The sequence below is a fragment of the Pan troglodytes genome, chromosome 16 (genome assembly GCF_028858775.2).
Source record: "Pan troglodytes isolate AG18354 chromosome 16, NHGRI_mPanTro3-v2.0_pri, whole genome shotgun sequence".
Classification (NCBI taxonomy): Eukaryota; Metazoa; Chordata; class Mammalia; order Primates; family Hominidae; genus Pan; species Pan troglodytes.
Genome location: NC_072414.2, coordinates 53,949,144 through 53,969,033, shown reverse-complemented (window position 1 = coordinate 53,969,033; position 19,890 = coordinate 53,949,144). Strand labels below are relative to the sequence as shown.

The following is a 19,890-nucleotide window of genomic DNA, read 5'->3' as shown; positions in this document are numbered from 1 at the left end:
ACAGCTATTTATTGAATACTTCTGGATGTGTTATTGGATGTCTGTACTGTTAGGCGCTTGGGATACAGAAATGAAAAACATTCCCTGTTCCCAAGAAAATTGTAGACGAGTAGGGAGATAACACAAGTAAATAATGATTAGAATATAATGTGATTGATTCCCTAATAAAGAAAAGCACAAAGCATTATTGGAACAGAGGGGCAGGGAAATTGGCAAGGCCAGAAAACTTCTCACGGGAGGTAAATCTTTGAGTTTGAATTTGTTTATGTTCCCAAGGGATAGAAAGAACTAGGACCAATGGTTAGTTATGATGGGAGATAGATTTTTGACTCAATGTGAAGACCTCATTAAATAAAAGCTTTCTAAAGATTAGTTTTGTAAAGAAACAAGGTTTCTTTTACTGGAGATATAAAAAAAGATAGACTTGCTGACGACTTTATGGAGGGATTTAAGCATTAGGGGATAGATGGGCTACGTGACTGTGACACCTTACAACCTTCAGAGTTTGTCATTCTGATTCCTAGCTACAGTTTCCCAGAAGTGAATATTCTCCCATGTTTGAAGAGGAGAACACATTTGCACTATTATAATAAATACATTATTTGGATGTAACTTTAAAATAATGGCAATAAAATTAAATATACAGTGTATATAAAATACATTTATAACTATAAATAAATTAACCAGAGATAATAAGTAAGTGATTTATTTACTTTGATCCTAGTACCTTCTTTAGAACTTTTACTTCTTTTTTCAGGCTGATAAGAATGGACCTAGTTTTCAAACTGCTTTTGGAAAAACTGAACAAACAGTTAAGGTAAGAAATTCTGTTAAAGGAATTTATCCTGTTTGAAAATAACCTAGTCTCGAAGCCTCTAGTATCCTTTGAGGAGTATCGACTAGGTAATTTGATGACATAATCAAGGACCAATAAGAGTTATAAATAACCTCATCGATACTTACCATGCTCTGTGTTTATAATTCAGCTTAGTAAAGCCGTTGTTTTGTTATACCACATCCTAGCGTCCTTAAAAGTTTCTTTCTTTTATAATACTTAAAAGTATTATTTCTAAATTAGGGAATGCTGTAGACAAAAGAACTTTGATGTACAAAGAACTAAAAGGTTTCTAAACTAGCCAAACTAGATACCATTGTTTGATGTACAGGTGAAAAAGTGTATAAAATATAAGGAGACATGTTGAGCACTTTTGAAGTCAAAGCACTACTTACATAGTAGCTTAGAGTAAGAGGGGCAAAATGTACTTATGGGTAACTAAAAAGAAAAGGAGAGAGGCGAGTTTTAGCTCACACTTTTTTGAGAGATGGGGAAATTTGTTTTAATATTGTGAACCTTTTATTGTTTTTATATCCATTTAGTGTTATGAGAAAATGAAAAGAAATTCATTTTTATAAACAGAGCTTTTTATTTTATATTAATTTGCTATTAGAAAACTACCCATTCTTGAAATCAATTTGTATTGCTATTTTAGCTTTCTAGAGTGATTGTTTTAAAAAAGCAGTACTTTTTCCCTAAAAGTTATATATTGTGTTTCTTTTTAAATGATAAGACCATTATTGTGATTTGAAAAGGTCACTTAGTAACCCATTCATAATTGTCCTTTTTATATTTAAATTTCACGGATGCCACCTTTGAAGTCATTTCTAGACATAGTAGTAGCCCATGGTGGTTCTGGGATTTCGCCTTTTGACTTATAATTTTATATAATCATAATTGTCCATTGAAGATCCAAGAAGCCATCTATATGTTGAATATCAGCATAGCCGTGAGAAGCAGAGTATAGACTTCATAACCATTATGCTTGGGAAATGGAGTAATTAGGTTACTGTAATATTCTGATGTACCCCTGAAGTGTATAAGTGTAATTTGTCTCTGTATATTCCCTTTTTAAGGGGATTGTGAATCTTCCACTTTTTACTCTTCCTTCAAAGTGGTGGAAAGCAATGATGTAAGCCCACCTGAGAATCTTTTGGGTCTGTCGTGGAGACTACAGGTTATAATTGGCTGTGGAAAACTAATTTTCTCTTTAAAACATTTTTAGGTGGCCTTTTCATCTTTAAATCTGTTGCTGCAAACACAAGCTCTTGTCGCTTCTATTAATTACCTCACAACCATTATTCCATCTGATGATCAAAGCATAAGTGTTGCCAAGGAGGTACAAATTTCAACTGAAAAACAACAAAAAAATTCAACTCTGCCAAGAGGTATGAAACATACATTTTTGTTTTTTGTTAGCAAGGGTTTTAGAATTCTAAAGCTAAATGAGGAATACTAGAGATTATCTGACTCAGTCATTTAAATACCATTTTCCCCTTTTCTTCAAATTAAATTATATGCGAGCACCTGATATATAAGGCAAATGTAATCAATACTGTTGTTTTTAAAAATGTTTCTTTTTGTTCTTATTTTGGTGGTGGTATAGGAAGCCTTTAGGTAGGTAATAGGGGGAGAAGATCTGTATTTATACTGAGCTCTTCCTCCCCGCTCAGTGGCTCCTGAAGGAGCTTTATAAAGAGTTAGTCTTTCTTTCCATTTTACACATAAGGAAATTAAGGCTCAGAGACACAAAGGTAGGGAAGAGTTCAGGAGTAGCATCTAATTGGCCAAGAGCCCAGATTTTGGATCAGGAAGAACTCAGTTCACATCCTGGTTTTGCTACTTCAACCATGTAACCTTAGACACATTATTTAACTTTTCTGAGGTTCAGTGTCCTTATTTATTTATTGTAGTTTTTTCTCTTGCTTTTAAATTATAAAAGTAATATCTCACTATTAAAAATGCAAACTTTACAGAATATATAAAGCAAAAAAAGTGTTTGAATCTTTAAGAGTTGGAGAATGTTATAATTTTTTTTTAACACAACAGTGGTTCACTTAATATAGTGAATAAACCTTAAAAGAATGTAGATGACTAGAATCTCACCATGTGACAGATGCTTTGTTTTATTTTTAGTGATTGTATCCTCCAGAGATAGTGACATTATTGGCTTCAGGCTATTTGCCAAGCTGAATGCTTTCTGTGTCGTTGTTTGCAACGAAAAGAACAATATCGCCGAAATCAAGATTCAAGGTAAAAGTTCACACGGCATTGAAAATTGGTGAAAAGATAAACTTTTCCTTCTTTTTTTCTCTTTGCAATGCTAAAGAATGTACAAATAAAGGGCTCTAAGCTGTTAAACCTGAAAAGACATAATTGGATTGTATGCTTCCTCTCTTTGGGATATAGATATTGGTCAGAATCTGACCATCCCAATTGACCTCTACACATATCCTGGTGTTTGGGACCTTCCTGAGAGTTATCTAGGAAGTGGAAAAGGGATACTGATGTCAATGTAGGAATGCTATTGATGGGCTAGGAGAAGTGTCAGTCTAGATTTTAGGTGAAGGTCTGTGGACGTGCTTTCTAGTAACTTTTTAATCTTTTTTTTTTTTTACCTTCGTATGATTTTTATATATAATTATGTATTTGTCTTTATTTATCTTTCCTTATGAAAAGCAATCTTATAATGGTGACAATATCTATGAGCCCATTATGTTCTTTTAGGTAAAAGCTGCCAAAACTCATCTAGCTTTTCCTCTGGCTTACTTTTACTAGCTTGTTGTGACCTGGTAGAGGTCAAGAATATGTTGAATATGTTTAATGAAATTTTTTAAGAACTTAAAAACTAGAAAACTAGGGGCTTTTTTCCTTTGTCCTTTCCAAACTGGCAGCGCATCTACTAGTCTGAATTTGATTTGTGAAACTTTTATAGTTTCCATGTAAATGACTGGATATAAGGTATAAAGGATAATTTACTTAAATCCTGAGATAATCTATTTGTACTAGATGTATTTCTTCCCCTGATTGAAAAGTCAGATAATCATTGTTTAATGAATTTATAGGTTTTGGTGTTTATAAAACCAAAAAACTCTAGTATTGCAACTTATTTATCCATTGGGAGTTGAAACATTGCTAAATTTAAAAAAGTCACCCCAAAATAAAATAATGTAATGGAAAGAAAGATCTTATTTATGGTAGGTCTGTAGAAATTATAATAATACACTTTTTTTTTCAGGCCTGGATTCCTCCCTTTCTCTCCAGTCAAGAAAGCAGTCACTTTTTGCCCGACTAGAAAATATTATTGTCACAGATGTTGATCCAAAGACAGTTCATAAGAAAGTAGGTGATTGTAAACAGATAGTTAATATTCTTTAATGACTGAATATGAGCTTCTATTGTAAAATGTATTTTATTTTAAAAACATTAATGAAATATATTTCAATAGAAAAATTTTTTTATAAAGATTATAAATGTAAAGCCTTTTGTAAATGAGATTTTATTTTGTCATTACCTTCCCGGATAGAGTACATTCAAGTCTCTGTTTTTCAGGCTGTGTCAATAATGGGAAATGAAGTTTTCCGTTTTAATTTGGATTTGTATCCAGATGCTACTGAGGGGGATTTGTATACTGACATGTCCAAAGTGGATGGTGTGCTGTCTCTGAATGTTGGCTGTATTCAGATTGTCTATCTTCATAAATTCCTTATGTCACTTCTGGTAAAATAATTATTTGTATATTGATTTTTCAACTTTGAAATACTTTTAAAAGTGTGATAATTATGATGGCAAATGTTATAAACCTTGGATTTTAGAGTGGGCATTATTTTAATTATATTTATGCGTGAATGTAGGGATCAAAACCCCTATTTAACAGTTGAAAAGTGAATCATTTAATGATTTTTGTCTAGAACAAATTATTTTTGCTACAATATAATGAAGCCAAATTCTTTAGTATAAAAATTATTGGAAAAAAATTTCTTTCTCTGTTCCTTAACCATATAACATTAGCTCAGTTCAGGCAGCTCATAGTTATAGATGGATTATCAGTAATTTCTTAATACTGCTAGAAAAATAGGGCTCAACGGAAAGTTAAATATTGGAAAAAAAAAGTTACCACATGTATGAAAAGAAGATAGTGTTATTATTGATGTGCGTGTATTCTCTTTGAATTTCTCTTTTTATGCTTTGTGTCCACAGAACTTCCTGAATAATTTCCAGACAGCCAAAGAGTCTCTGAGTGCTGCCACTGCCCAGGCTGCAGAAAAGGCTGCCACAAGTGTGAAAGATCTTGCCCAGAGGAGTTTTCGTGTTTCCATCAATATTGATTTGAAAGCACCGGTTATAGTCATCCCACAGTCTTCTATTTCCACCAATGCAGTAGTGGTAGATCTTGGGTTAATCAGAGTTCATAATCAGTTCAGTCTGATGTCTGATGAAGACTACTTAAATCCTCCAGTAATTGATAGAATGGATGTGCAGCTAACAAAGCTTACACTTTATAGGTATGCTCTTTCAATAATTATGGATTTAAATATTATATTCATGATTTCCATGAAATTTTATGACTTGAAATTCCTACCCAACACAGTTTATTCAAATAAACTGTTCCATTACACAGAACAGTTTTTTTAAATTGTTGTCATTGTGTGTGTGTGTGTGTGTGTGTGTGTGTGTGTGTGTTTTGAGTTGGAGTCTTGCTCTGTCACCCAGGATGGAGTGCAGTGACGTGATCTCGGCTCACTGCAACCTCTGCCTCCTGGGTTCAAGCAATCCTCCTGCCTCAGCCACCCGAGTAGCTGGGACTATAGACATGTGCTACCATGCCTGGTTAATTTTTTTTGTATTTTTAATAGAAATGGGGTTTCACCATGTTGGCCAGGCTGGTCTCAAACTCCTCACCTCAGGTGATCCACCTGCTTTGGACCCCCAAAGTGCTGGGATTACAGGTGTGAGCCACCGCGCCTGGCCCAGAAGAGTTTTTTATTTTGTGTTTTGAGATGAAGTCTTGCTCTGTCGCCCAGGCTGGAGTGCAATGGTGCAGTCTTGGCTCACTGCAACTTCTGCATCCTGGATTCAAGTGATTCTCCTGCCTCAGCCTCCTGAGTAGCTGGGACTATAGGCACGTGCCATCATGCCTGGCTAATTTTTTTGTATTTTTCGTTATAGAGACGGGGTTTCACCATGTTGGCCAGGCTAGTCTCAAACTCCTGATATCAGGTGTTCTGCCCATCTTGGCCTCCCAAAGTGCTGAGATTACAGGCATGAGCCATCGCACCAGGCCACCAGAACAGTTTTTTAATCAACTTTTGTTTTAAAAAATTTCAGACCTACAGAAAAATGGAAAAAAATAGTACTGTGAATGCACCTACATATCTTTCATCTAGATTCACCAGTTGTTTATATTTGCTTTAACCTATCTATAAACATATACATATTTAAAACATTTTTTGCTAAATCATTTGAGAATAGACATCTTTAACTTTTTGTCCCTAAATACTTTATCATATGTCTCCTATAAACAAGGACATTCATTCTCTTATATTAACTATGATATAATTCTAGAAATTTAATATCGATGTAATACTATAATCTGAAATTCAGTCAATATTCAGATTTTACCAGTTGTCCCATTATAATAATTCGCATTATAGGAATGTCCATTATAAAAATTTCTCCCTGATTCAGGATCACCCATAGCGTATAATTGTATTCTATACTATTGAGGAAGATTTCTGTACTGACAAAAATTTATTTTGGAGTAGTTCTTCAGCTTTTCTTTGTCTTTTTATGACTACATGACTACTACTGTAGTTTTGAAGACTACAGTCCGGTTCCACTCACCTCTCAATTTGGTTTTGTCTGAGTGATTCCTCATGGTTTGATTGAACTTACACATTTTTGGCAGGCATGTTGTGTAAATTATTTTGTATCTTCAGTGCTCATACCAGGTGGCACATGAAATCTGTACATAATTCATTTTAAAATTATTTTCTACCCCATCCATGAAGATTTAATTATGTAGAATAAAAAATTAATGACTACAAGGCAAGTCTAGAAAATAATCCTAGAGAAAAGCTTTATGAAATGCCTTGGAAAATGCTAACTCCTCTTGTTCACTTTGCCATCATTTTCTTCAGTCTCTGCACCAACATACCTATTAATCCTTGAACAACTGTATATGATGATTTTCTGTATTTCTTCAATGGTGTGGATTGCTTTTAAAAACTTATTCAATTTTTCACCTATCTACTGTTTTAAAGAAAAAAGTTTTCTTAATGGTTCATTGTATATCACCTTTTAATTTGTCCCTTCTAGTGGATTATAGATTAATTATAGATTCAGTTTTGAAAATACTGAAGCCACACTGTTTCAGATCAGTATTTAGAGCAGCAAATAACTGCTTGACTTTGCTTTTTTTTAATATGTTGCATTTCTACCCTATATCTATGCATGATGTAACATTTCTGTTTTTCGTAGGACAGTGATCCAGCCAGGCATCCACCATCCTGATATTCAGCTGTTGCACCCAATTAACTTGGAATTTCTTGTAAATCGGAATCTAGCTGCATCTTGGTACCACAAGGTGCCTGTAGTGGAAATTAAAGGACATCTTGATTCAATAAATGTAAGTATATGAGTGAAAAAAAAACTTCATTGTTGAAATTTTAAACTCCAAAGACTTTTAGCAGAAATCCAAATGAAATGTAGACTCTTTTGCTGAATAGTATAAGAGAAATTTCAGTGAGACTTTGTCCAACAAGATCATTATTATTTTCAGTAGAATTTAATCTTTAGTTAAGATTTCTTAACTTTAAAATTTGTTATACATACATATTGGTAGAGATCTGTATATAAATTATGTATTAGCATATTATACTATATCTCATGTATTGTATATGTACATTTTGTTTTTAGGGATATCTAAGTAGCCCTAAGATGATGATAGCATTGAGGGAAATATTTACTTTTTTATACTGAAGACAACCATTTTATTTCATTGGAATTGTTATTGTTTAAAAAGTAGAATTATGCATTTTCCAAAGTTGTCACTTTAATAGAAAAGGTCAGGTTTCTTTGATCATAATTAACTTTCAGTAAACATAAGTCAAGTCATTGGAGCCAATACTGGCTGATAAATTACACTGGTTTTCTATGAACATCTTATTATCTTTGAAAATAAAAATTTTAACATGAAATAAGTAGTGCAATACTTAAGTGAGTTGTGATTGTATGTAACTTTTCAGTGTTAGGATTATTCTGTCCCTCATGTGTTGCAACTGGGAATTTATTTTGTGTATTAAAATTGTTTCATTTTAAAACGTAATATAGTTTTTTTTTAACATAATATTTTACAGGTTAGTCTAAATCAAGAAGATCTTAATCTTTTATTTAGGATACTAACAGAAAATCTCTGTGAGGGTACTGAAGACTTGGATAAAGTGAAACCAAGAGTACAAGAGACAGGTAAGAGGCTGACAGTAAGTGGCATAATACATATGTGTCTATTTATTTATGGTTTAGTAGGGAATCAGCAAATAAAAAGTAAACAAATATATGTTTACAAATTGCAGTTTATATTACCAAGTAAACAAACAAGATGCTATCGAATGAAATCGTATTTGGAGATGATTGATTCTCTTAAGCTAAGTTGTCAGTTATAGTTTTGGACTTTTTTCTAAGTTGCATGAGTTGAGAGGAGGCCATAAAGAAGGACTTCAAATCAGTGGTAGATTCTTGAAATAATCATTGAAATTGCATGTATAGAAGAAACCATTTTGAGTTGGCAGTAGGTTATGGTAGCATAGTGTATCTGATTTTTCAATAAGGCTTGGTAGTAAAATATCTGTAAGAATTGAAATGGTTGATAAATTATCACTTTCCGAAGATAATGAAAAGATTATACAGCAGTAAAAATGGAAAGAGAATTTAAATTATTAGTTACCATGGCCCTTTTGACTTAAAGAAAAAGTTCCAGCCTTATTTTTTAAGGTAATATATGTGTATGTCTATATATATATATAAAATGTTGTATACACACATAAATGTATAATCTTTAGTTTTTTTCAAACAAATGGTAGCATCCTGTATGTGTACATGCATGTGTGTGTTTATTCACTTTGCTGTTTTTAAAAAAATATTAACAGTGTATCTTGGTGTCTATTCCATATCTGTAGATATGTATAGATCTGCTTCATTCTTTGTAGTGGCTGCCTGGTATTAAATTCTGTTGAAGCATCATAATTTATTTAGCAAGTTCCTAGCACTAGACATTTTTGGTTGTTTTTAAACTTTCATTATTACCATGTTGCATTGAATATCCTCATACATATACTTTTACGAGTATGTATATTTCTATAGGATAACACCAGTTAAAAAATATGTAAATCTAATTGACAATTAGGTCAGCAAATAATTTCAATAGACTAATTTAAGATTTTGATAGATCTTGCCGATTGCCCTCCATAGAACTTTACTAACCCTGCACTCCCACCAGGTTGTTTTTCTATACCTTTCTAACATAGTATATTATCACATTAAAAAATTTTGGACCATGTTCTAAGTGAAAACCGGTATGACATTGTATTTTTCATTATTAAAAAACTATTTTACTGTATTTTAATACATACAGTGAAGTATACAAATATTCAGCGCACAATTCAGTGAATTTTTGCATATATGGATACACCATGATCAAGATATAGTATATTTTCAGCACCCCAGAAGGCCTCCCTCTTGCCCTTTCTTAGTCAGTACCCAACACTCTGCCTGCAAATCCATGCAGAGGTAACTACCATTTTAACTTGTAATAGATAGATTAGTTTTGCCTCTTCTTGAATTTCGTGTACATGGAATCATACAGAATTTACTCTTCGATGTTTGGCTTCTTTTATTCTTCATTTTCTTTGCGAGACTCGTCCGTGTTGTTGTGCATAGGAGTAGTTTGTTCTTTTTATTTCTGTGCACTATTCAGTTATATGAATGTATCAAAATTTATTTTATTCATTCTTTGATGGACATTCAGGTTGTTTCCAGTTTTTAGCTATCATAAATGAAATTGCTATGAATGTTATTGTGTGTCTTTGACATAGTTATATACACTTTTTTTTTGGATACATAGGTAGGAGTAGAATTACTGGGTCATATGTGAGATTTGGGTTTAGCTTCAGTAACTTGTGCCAAATTATACCAAGCAGTTTTCCAGCTGGTTGTACCAATTTACTTTCCTAGCAGCAATGTATGAGAGTTCCAGTTGTTTCACATTCTCCCCAGTACTTGGCATTGCCAATCTTTTTAAATTTAGCATTCTGATAGATAGGCAGTGGCATCTCACTACGGTTTTTATTTGCTCTTTGATTACTAGTGAAGGTGATCACCTTTTCATATGGTTATTGGCCATTTGGATATCCTTTTATGTGATGTAACCATTCTATCCTACTGACAACTATTTGATGTTTGCCTTTTTTCTTATTGATATGTAGTTTTAAAATTCTGAATGTGAGCCCTTTGTTGCTTAGTGTGTGTTGTATGCATATATGTATAGAAATATCTTTTCCCTGTCTGTGGTTTACCTTTCACTCTCTTTTTTTCCCAATTTTTATTTTAGATTCAGGGGGTACATGTCCAGGTTTGTTACATGGGTAAATTGCATGTCACTGCGATTTTGTCTACAAATGATCCCATTACCCAGGTAGTGAGCATAGTACCTGATAGGTAGTTTTTCAACCCTCCCCCAGTCCCACCTTCTCCCCTCTAGTAGTCCCCAGTGTCTGTTGTTCCCATCTTTGTGTCCATGTATACTTAATGTTTAGCTCCCACTTACAAGTGAGAACATGTGGTATTTGGTTTTCTCTTGCTGGGCTAATTAACTTAGGATGATGGCCTCCAGCTCCATCCATGTTGCTGAAAAGGACATGATTTCATTCTTTTCTGTGGTTGCATAGCATGTCATGGTGTATATGTACCACATTTTCATTATTCAGTCCACTGTCAGTGGGCATCTAGGTTGATTCCATGTCTTTGCTATTGTGAATAGTGCAGTGATGAATAGGTGAGGGCATGTGGTCGTTTTGGTAGAATGAGGTATTTTTCTTTGGGTATGTACCCTGTAATAGGAGTGCTGGGTCAAAGGTAGTTCTGTTTTAAATTCTCTGAGAAATCTCCAAACTGCTTTCTATAGTGGCTGAACTAATGTATATTTCTACCTACAGTGTATAAGTATTTCCTTTTTTCTACAACCTGGCCAACATCTGTTATTTTTTGACTTTTCAATAGATATTCTGACTGGTGGCCTTTGAGTCTTTTAATGGATCTTTTAATGAATAAAATTTGTTAATTTCAATCAACTTAAATTTACTGGTTTTTTAAATGATCAGTATTTTTTATTTTCCATTTGAAAAATCTTTGCCTATTCTGGGAATTGTTTCATAAAAGCAAAAATATTTGCTAGAATCATTTCCCCTGGTTCACATTATGTTTGGAACAGTGATGGAGTAAGGTGATAGTTAGGAAACCTTGTGCTATGCAGTGCTTTGTCAAAGGTAATGATTAACAATAGCGGCTTTCTGTATGTAATTCTGGTATAGCTTACACTACATGGTTCCTGTGTGTTGTATTAGTGGTCAAGATAATGTCAACCGCAATAATGGTAATAACTAATTTAATGGTATTGAGGGACAGTGGAGAGTGAAGACTGTAAAATCAGACTGCTGAATTTGGGCTCTGCCATTTGTGCGACACTGAGCAAGGGACTGAATCTGTCTGAACCTCAATTTGCCCGTCTCTGAAATAAGGACAATAAAGTTCTTACCTCAAAGAGATGTCATAAGAATTAAATAGAACAGTCCATATACAGACCTTAGAACAGTGTCTGCCACACAGATGAGCACTTAGCAAGTGATAGCTGTTGTTATTTTTTGTATTACAGTTTAAAACAATTTTATTGCATTTCAGGGTGTACGAATTTCAGAAACACAGCATCATAATTATATAGCTTTACCTTTGTTTATTAATATGGCATAAGAGGCCCTGACCTCCCACTCCCTTTTTTCTTTTGTAGTATTACCTCTTGTTGTCCCCCTTATGATTCAACCATATCAAACTCCATTCTGTTTGCAAAACCTATCATGTGTTATCATTCCCTGGTTTTGCTCCTTTCTAGTAACGTCTCCACCGTGTGAGGAGGTCCTTTGCTCTACTTGAATAATACCTCCTCTAATACAGCCTTTCTTGACTTCTGCATAACAGTGTCATGCTTTGTTCTGTGCTTTCAGTGCATTTTATATAGAGTCTATTAACATTTGTTCACTTAATGTGACTAGGTGTGGCCTGCTTGTTTGTTTGTATTTTAAATGTATATGTCTCTTCCACTAAACCATGAGTTTTCCAAGGGCTAGCGCTGTTACTAATTTGTGGATTTTCATTGCCTCTACCAGGTCCAGAATACTCATATAAGTCCACAATAAATATTTGTGGAAGAAATTTGTGAATAAAAGTAATGAATTTCTTTTAAACATTTCAGGTGAAATTAAAGAGCCCCTTGAAATCTCTATATCACAACAAGATGTACATGATTCAAAAAATAGTTTAACAACTGGAGTGGAAGAAATTAGGTCTGTAGACATCATTAATATGCTGCTGAATTTTGAAATTAAAGAGGTGTGTAATTTTCATCTGTTTTTGTAAAGTAAAGTGAATAAGTAATGGATATTGGAATTACCTCTACTAAACTTATAGATAATTGATACTGATGAAAAAAATCTATGTGGGCTGTTCACATGTAGCAGTGATGTTTTAAAAATTGAAAGTTTGTTAAGGATTTGGGAGTTTATAATATTTCATAGAGAAAATGACAGCATGTTGTATAACATGCTTTTTAATGATTTTAGGACAGTTGGAATGTCACTTGCTTTGGATGTCACATAAGAAATGCAGGAAAGGGCAATAGTGTCAGATAAATTCTTTTCAAATGTTAGAAACTCTTGATAGAATAAAACACAATATGCCTGCATTTTTAAAAAAAGTTACATTACTAATATGTTTGCCATCTGCATACTCTTGAGGAAAGATGAAATACATTTTCTTCTTTATTCACCCATCCAACAAATATTTATTGTATGTGCCCAGTGACAAGGATAGAGGTAAAAGGCGTAGAGTCTGAACTCATGCAGGAAAACTGTTAACATTTTTGTAATTATTTCACAAAAACTCTGCCGAGGATACTAATTGGAGCTTGGGGTGCTGATGGTAGGGAGGGGGCATTTAAGCAAACTGAGAGGGTCAGAAAAGATTTTCCAGAGGAGGAGACATTTCAATGAAGTTTTTAAAGAGAAATAAGAAAGGACTATAAATCATGCTGCTATAAAGACACATGCACATGTATGTTTATTGCGGCAGTATTCACAATAGCAAAGACTTGGAACCAACCCAAGTGTCCAACAACGATAGACTGGATTAAGAAAATGTGGCACATATACACCATGGAATACTATGCAGCCATAAAAAATGATGAGTTCATGTCCTTTTTAGGGACATGGATGAAATTGGAAATCATCATTCTCAGTAACTGTCACAAGAACAAGAAACCAAACACCATATATTCTCACTCATAGGTGGGAATTGCACAATGAGAACACATGGACACAGGAAGGGGAACATCACACTCTGGGGACTGTTATGGGGTGGGGGGAGGGGGGAGGGATAGCTTTAGGAGATAATACCTAATGCTAAATGATGAGTTAATGGGTGCAGCACACCAGCATGGCACATGTATACATATGTAACTAACCTGCACATTGTACACATGTACCCTAAAACTTAAAGTATAATAATAATAAAATAAAATAAAATAAATTAAAAAAATTATCTGAGAAAAGGGATCAGGAAAGGGTCTGGGGCAAGGCAGAAAGAGGAATAGGCATAAAAGTGTGAGTGTGTGAGAAAGCATAGTGGATACAGGGACTTGCAAGGACTTCCTCTAAGATCCGTTTTATCATTAAATAATTTTATAGAGGTTATGTTTTTGCTCTGAGCTAAAAATAATAAACTTTTAAGTAGGCTGGTTGCAATGGCTTATGCCTGTAATCTCAGTACTTTGGGAGGCCAAGACTGGAGGATCGCTTGAGTTCAGGTATTTGAGACCAGCCTGGGCAACATAACAAGACCCCATCTCTACAAAAAAAAAAAAAATTTTTTTTAATTAGTCAGTTGTGGTGGCATGTGCCTTTAGTCCTGGCTACTTGGGAGGCAGGAGGATCGCTTGAGCCCAGGAGGTCAAGACTGCAGTGAGCTCTGATTGTGCCACTGCACTCCAGCCTGGGTGACAGAGCAAGACCCTGTCTCTAACAATCAATCAGTCAATAAACAAACAAACAAACTTTTAAAGGAATGGGCTCTACTTTTAAGAATCTGAAATACATCCTTTGATGTTATATGTTAAACTTGGATGTTTTTCTGGTTAATATCAGAGTTAATGAAGGTTTTTAAGCCTTGGTAGTTGAAACATTGATAGATGAATCATTCTATTTGCAGATATACTTAACACACACACACAAACACACATACACACATATATAAAGTCCATAAGACCTTTTAAATATTATTTGTAATATATATTATGATTGTTCTCTTCCCTTAGGACAATGATTAGGTTAAAGGGGAGCAGTTTGCATTGCTCCCAATGGATATTTGGCATTGTTTGAAAACATTTTCTGTTGCCACTATCTGGGGGGAGAATACTAATGACAACTGGTAGGTAGAGGCCAGGGATGCTGCCTCATATCCTACGGTGCATAAGACATTTCCCACCACAAAGAATTACCAGCTCAAAATGTTAATGGTGCCGAAGATGAGAAAGCTTGCCTTAGGAGTGGTGTAAAAATTGGCTGTTGGTCTTACAGACTTTCAGAAGAAAGGCTGTCCATCAGACTAGGAGTTCTGGGAATCACGCCAAACTGCAGGCAGAAATAGAAGTAAACATCTTAACATTGTGTGAATTTCTTCCTTATATCACTCTGGAGACTTACTAAATTCTTGACTTACCTTCATTGCATATTGGTGAAATAGTTGGTGGTAATACTGGTACCGTTTTTTAGGTTGTGGTTACTTTGATGAAAACATCAGAAAAGAAAGGAAGGCCTTTACATGAGCTAAATGTCCTGCAACTTGGAATGGAAGCTAAAGTTAAAACCTATGACATGACTGCTAAAGCTTATCTAAAAAAAATTAGTATGCAGTGCTTTGATTTCACTGGTAAGTGTGAAATATTGTTTGTGTAAATTATTCATTAGGCAAATGATCCCTACCTTTTTATCAACATTAAACATATTGATTTCTGTGCAATTGTGTTAATTTCCTAGTACATTAACTCAACTTTTCAAAAACAGTCCCTGGGTACAGTTTTAGGGGACCCATTTTGAAAAGCTGGGTTAATTTACTAGGAAATATGATGTTTTATTTGTTTTTTAAATTTTTAAATTATGTGAGTTTTAACATTTCTTTTTGATTATGTTAATATGTATTTGTGAAAAATGAAAATCAAATACAAAAGTATATAGAGGAAAAAATTAATATCATCTGTAGTCTCATGTCCTTCCCTCAGAATAAATACTAAGTTATCATTAGTGGGTATCCTTGACCTTTTAAGTTCCTGCAGTAAGCTAACTTTTAAAGTTCTGTTAGTGTTTAAAGTTTATAAGAACTCTATGGGATATCTTTAAGTAAAATAAACTTGTATTGAGAATAATCCCTACTTTATGTATTTTATAGGTTCTTTATACCATGATTTGTTTAGATGAGAGTAATACAGTAGTACCATATGTTATACCAGTTGTAATTGGTGGGTACTAGTATTTTTGTTTTATGGAATTTGTTTCCTTTTTTTTCAAGGCCAGGTTTATTGAGGTAAGATTTATACAGAACATACTTCACTCTTTTTAGTGTACAGTCCTGAGTTTTGACAAATGTATATTTGTGTACATTTGGCTGGTCCTGTTTTAAAATGTGTGAAATGTTTAACTTGATGGATCAACCTTGTCTTTTTTCTCTTTTAGACTCTAAAGGGGAACCTCTTCACATTATTAACTCTTCTAATGTGACTGATGAACCCCTTCTGAAAATGTTACTGACAAAGGTAACTAGTTTCATTTCTAGGATTCTTTAATATTTGAATATATGAAGTTATATATATTACCCTTATATTTAATATTCTCATTTTCTCTCCCAACATTTTTCTACCTAAACTTATTGATTGTGGTGAATTTTGCAAGCATCTGAAAATCCTGGATACTTTCATTAACCTTCTGAGTTACCCTATGATATTGAATAAATGGTAATAACCTAAAGTTCCATTGTAATCCAAAGCAAAGTGTGTTATAATCTAGCACTTTTTCCTACTTTTTAGATTAGTGTACCTAATCTAGATATACTAGCATTTCCTCCACAGTAGGATAAGGAATTAGAGTTTTTGCTTGTATGGAATGTAAGAAATGCTTATGTGGTCAGTTTTGTTTTGTTTTTTTTTTTTTTTGAATGGTTTCTTTGCCTTTAGGAAATATCTTTTTACTCTTTTAATAGCATACTTAGAAAAGTAAAGAATATGTATATTTTCAGTGTATGAATTTTTAGTGTTTGAAACTCAGTGGTGTAATTCTCCACTATTTGTAGGCAGACAGTGATGGACCAGAATTTAAAACTATTCATGACAGTACCAAACAGAGACTGAAGGTAAATCTTTTATAATTTACTATAAGGTTGGGTTGTGTTGATTATATCTAGCTTCATAGCCATTTTCAACTGTGAGATTGTAAGTTCTAACGTGAGAATAACAGTGGCAATAATAATATTCCTAATTTATGGATAAAGTTAAGTAGATAATAGAATTGGAATAAAGTTCTTACAAAAAGTTGGTTTATGTTCTGAAAAGATTGTTTCCCAATTTTGACTTAGATTTCTTGACAAGTATGTGAATAATACACTTAAAGGGAATTTTGTTACTCATTTTTGTCAACTGTGGTTTTTTGGCCTAGCGTTGATGGAAGCATTAAACATTTGAATTATGTATTGGCGTTAGGATTAGAATAAGATTAACTGAAGCATAAAGCAAGGCCTGGTACAGACATTACATACAAGCATTACCTGTACTGGACCTGGTACAGTCCATTTGAACATGCATAATCAGCTTGGAACTGCCTGAAATGTGGTTTAAAGCCTGATAATATTTCCTGTATCTTTACTTAAAACTCATCCAGTTCTTTTGAGTTAAAATTGTGGTTGCACATGGGAGTGAGCAGAGAGTTGATTTATTATCTGGCAAGGATTAACATTTTAATAGTGAGTTAATAGTGAGTTCTTAAAAAAATAAAAATTTTAAAAAGGCCCTTAATTGAACTGTTCTTGTGCTACTTATATCTGTTGAACCCTGATGTAAAGATGTTACTGCATCTGAAATCTGCCTCTTTAATTGTTCATTATCTTAGGTTTCGTTTGCATCCTTAGACTTAGTACTTCATTTGGAAGCTTTACTTTCCTTCATGGATTTTTTATCATCTGCTGCTCCATTCTCTGAGCCTTCCTCTTCTGAGAAGGAATCCGAGCTGAAACCACTTGTGGGGGAGTCCAGAAGTATCGCTGTCAAAGCTGGTAATAATTTTTGAATTATGATCTAATAATACTTTGAACTTTAATAATCATATAACAACTTGTTTTTTTCAGTTAAGATGAATATTTAGCATGTTGACATTGCTGCTCTGATAGATTAGGTTAGTTTCAAGAGAAAGAAAATGTTATCTCTATGGGATTATAGAGCAGTTTAGTGAGGAATTTTAAATAGATGTTGTTTAATATTATGTATTTATATTTCAATTCACTGTCTAGCTTTTACATAAAATAGAAATTGTATGTACTTTATGTTGATGTGTCTTTGTAGTCTTCAGTTCAATGGAAGTGAGAAAGGAAAAACTTCAGTTATGATTCAGTCATACAAGGTCACAAAGGCCCGTTTCAGTTAGTCAGGTAGACTTACCTGGTGCTCAGCAATTTTAAATGCTTAGTGGGACACTGAAGGGAAGGAGCTCATGGAATAGACACACTCATATTGGTTTCTAGCCAAAACTATGTTTAGATCACACAGATAATGGGCACAGGGTCCTCAGGCATATGACTTATGTTATGAAAAATTAGGTATGACATATCCTGAGTGAATAAATAACATTTGCTTACTTTTAAGCCAAATATCATTTTAATTATTTCTCTTTCATATTATATAATGTCAGTATTTAACATCTAGTAATTCAGTTTTCAGACCATTACGAGTTTGAGTTTTACCTATATTACTGGCATGTTTGGTGTAAAACTGTCAGTACTGTTAGATCAGGTACGAGGATCTGATTTTTCTTTTTTTTTTGAGACGGAATTTCACTTTTGTTGCTCAGGCTGGAGTGCAGTGATGTGATCTTGGCTCACTGCAACCTCCGCTTCCCAGGTTCAAGCAATTTTCTTGCCTCAGCCTCCCAAGTAGCTGGGATTACAGGTGCTCACCACCATGCCTGGCTGATTTTTTATATTTTTAGTAGAGGTGGGGTTTCACCATGTTGCCCAGGCTGGTCGTGAACTCCTGACCTCAGGTGCTCCACCTGCCTCGGTGTCCCAAAGTGCTGGGGTTACAGGCATGAGCCACCACGCCCGGCCGGATGTGATTTTTTTAAACCGTGGAACAGAGCAACAATTTCCTTATAAACTGGAGTAAAAGAGCCTTACCTGCTTTGTCTTTAATGTACTTGTCACATTAATAGCCTCAGAAATATCCTTGGAAATTCCTCTCCTTTATATTATATGTACATACAGTACATACACAACACAGTTGAATAAATGAAAAAGAAATGTTTAAACTCACAATAAACTAGAAACACTATTAACCCAAAGAAACAGTCTTCCAGTTTTGCTATGTTGTTGGTCTTTGTGGTTTGATTATGTTACATCAAATATTAAAGAAAAAAACAGCCTGTCGTACTGGTGATTAAGGACAGATACTTTCGGTGCTTTTGCAATTTCAATCAGAAGGCTCTATTTCCTTCCAGCAAGACAGATTTTTAGGAAAATGGATCCTAAATTTATCAGTCAGGATCTGGACTAAAGTGGATTTAGGGCGCTAGTTTGATTGTGATTCTTATGCACACATACACCTGCGTGCATATACATTATAAATTTTTTTTTTTGTATTTTTTAAGTTGGCCCTTTATGTTCATTTCTCAAAGAATTTATTTTAGGATTCTTGATGGAGCAACAGGGTGTAATCTGGAGAAATTTATTATGTAGTTAATAACATGTAAGTGCCATAGTAAATAATATGTATTTTATTAACTGTGCATCACCATTGCAGTTTATCATGAGTTATTCTTCCTTAATCTAATATATGATACAAAAAGGAGTTCAGAATCAAAACTTTAGACCAAGAGAATTCTAGAGTTCTAATATAGAATGTTTTCTTTTTTCCCAGAAAAAAAAGTTGTAGTAAAGTTTCCATCTAGTAAATTGCACTTTCAAGGTGCTATTAATATTATAGTTGCTTTTATTCTTAATTTGAAGGGGAACATGCTAATTTTTGTAGATTGGAATTTGATAATTATTCCAAAATTTATGTTAATTACATGTTATCTTAATGGAGGGCATTTTGGTTCCTCAGAGTACATTGGGTACTTTTATTTTGGTGGATTTGAGGTTATTGTATGTGTTGTATTATCTTTTCCCTTTGCTCATCAGAAGGTTTCTATTATTTTTTAGTATCCAGCAACATTTCCCAAAAGGATGTGTTTGATTTAAAGGTCACAGCTGAATTAAATGCATTTAATGTCTTTGTCTGTGATCAGAAGTGTAACATTGCAGATATTAAAATACATGGTAAGTAGTTACTTCTTGTTGTAGGTATTTCTGTTTCTTTACATAACTAGGAAAAATGAGCTTGTACCTGTTAGATTTCTCATGAGTATTCTTTTGGTTTACTTATATTGAAGACTTTGCAAACTTTTCACAGATGTGCTTTAAAATGTTACAAGTAAATT

At 33.7% G+C, this 19,890-nt stretch overlaps 1 protein-coding gene across 18 annotated transcripts in view; it reads left to right on the top strand.

Annotated features, from left to right (window-relative positions):
• VPS13C (vacuolar protein sorting 13 homolog C) overlaps positions 1 to 19,890 on the top strand; it is a 202,616-nt gene that overhangs the window by 94,602 nt on the left and 88,124 nt on the right. For all 18 annotated transcript variants that reach the window (XR_010151392.1, XR_010151394.1, XR_010151393.1 and 15 more), the window contains 14 exons: positions 758 to 817; positions 2,061 to 2,223; positions 2,972 to 3,088; positions 4,074 to 4,177; positions 4,388 to 4,555; positions 5,036 to 5,340; positions 7,316 to 7,463; positions 8,194 to 8,302; positions 12,357 to 12,493; positions 14,929 to 15,085; positions 15,886 to 15,965; positions 16,499 to 16,558; positions 17,311 to 17,473; positions 19,613 to 19,729. Coding sequence is in view for 15 of the 18 variants with exons in the window: in XM_054666973.2 (XP_054522948.1) it covers positions 758 to 817; positions 2,061 to 2,223; positions 2,972 to 3,088; positions 4,074 to 4,177; positions 4,388 to 4,555; positions 5,036 to 5,340; positions 7,316 to 7,463; positions 8,194 to 8,302; positions 12,357 to 12,493; positions 14,929 to 15,085; positions 15,886 to 15,965; positions 16,499 to 16,558; positions 17,311 to 17,473; positions 19,613 to 19,729 (1,888 nt within the window). In the remaining 3 variants the exon portion in view is untranslated. The remainder of the gene's footprint in view (positions 1 to 757; positions 818 to 2,060; positions 2,224 to 2,971; positions 3,089 to 4,073; positions 4,178 to 4,387; positions 4,556 to 5,035; positions 5,341 to 7,315; positions 7,464 to 8,193; positions 8,303 to 12,356; positions 12,494 to 14,928; positions 15,086 to 15,885; positions 15,966 to 16,498; positions 16,559 to 17,310; positions 17,474 to 19,612; positions 19,730 to 19,890) is intronic.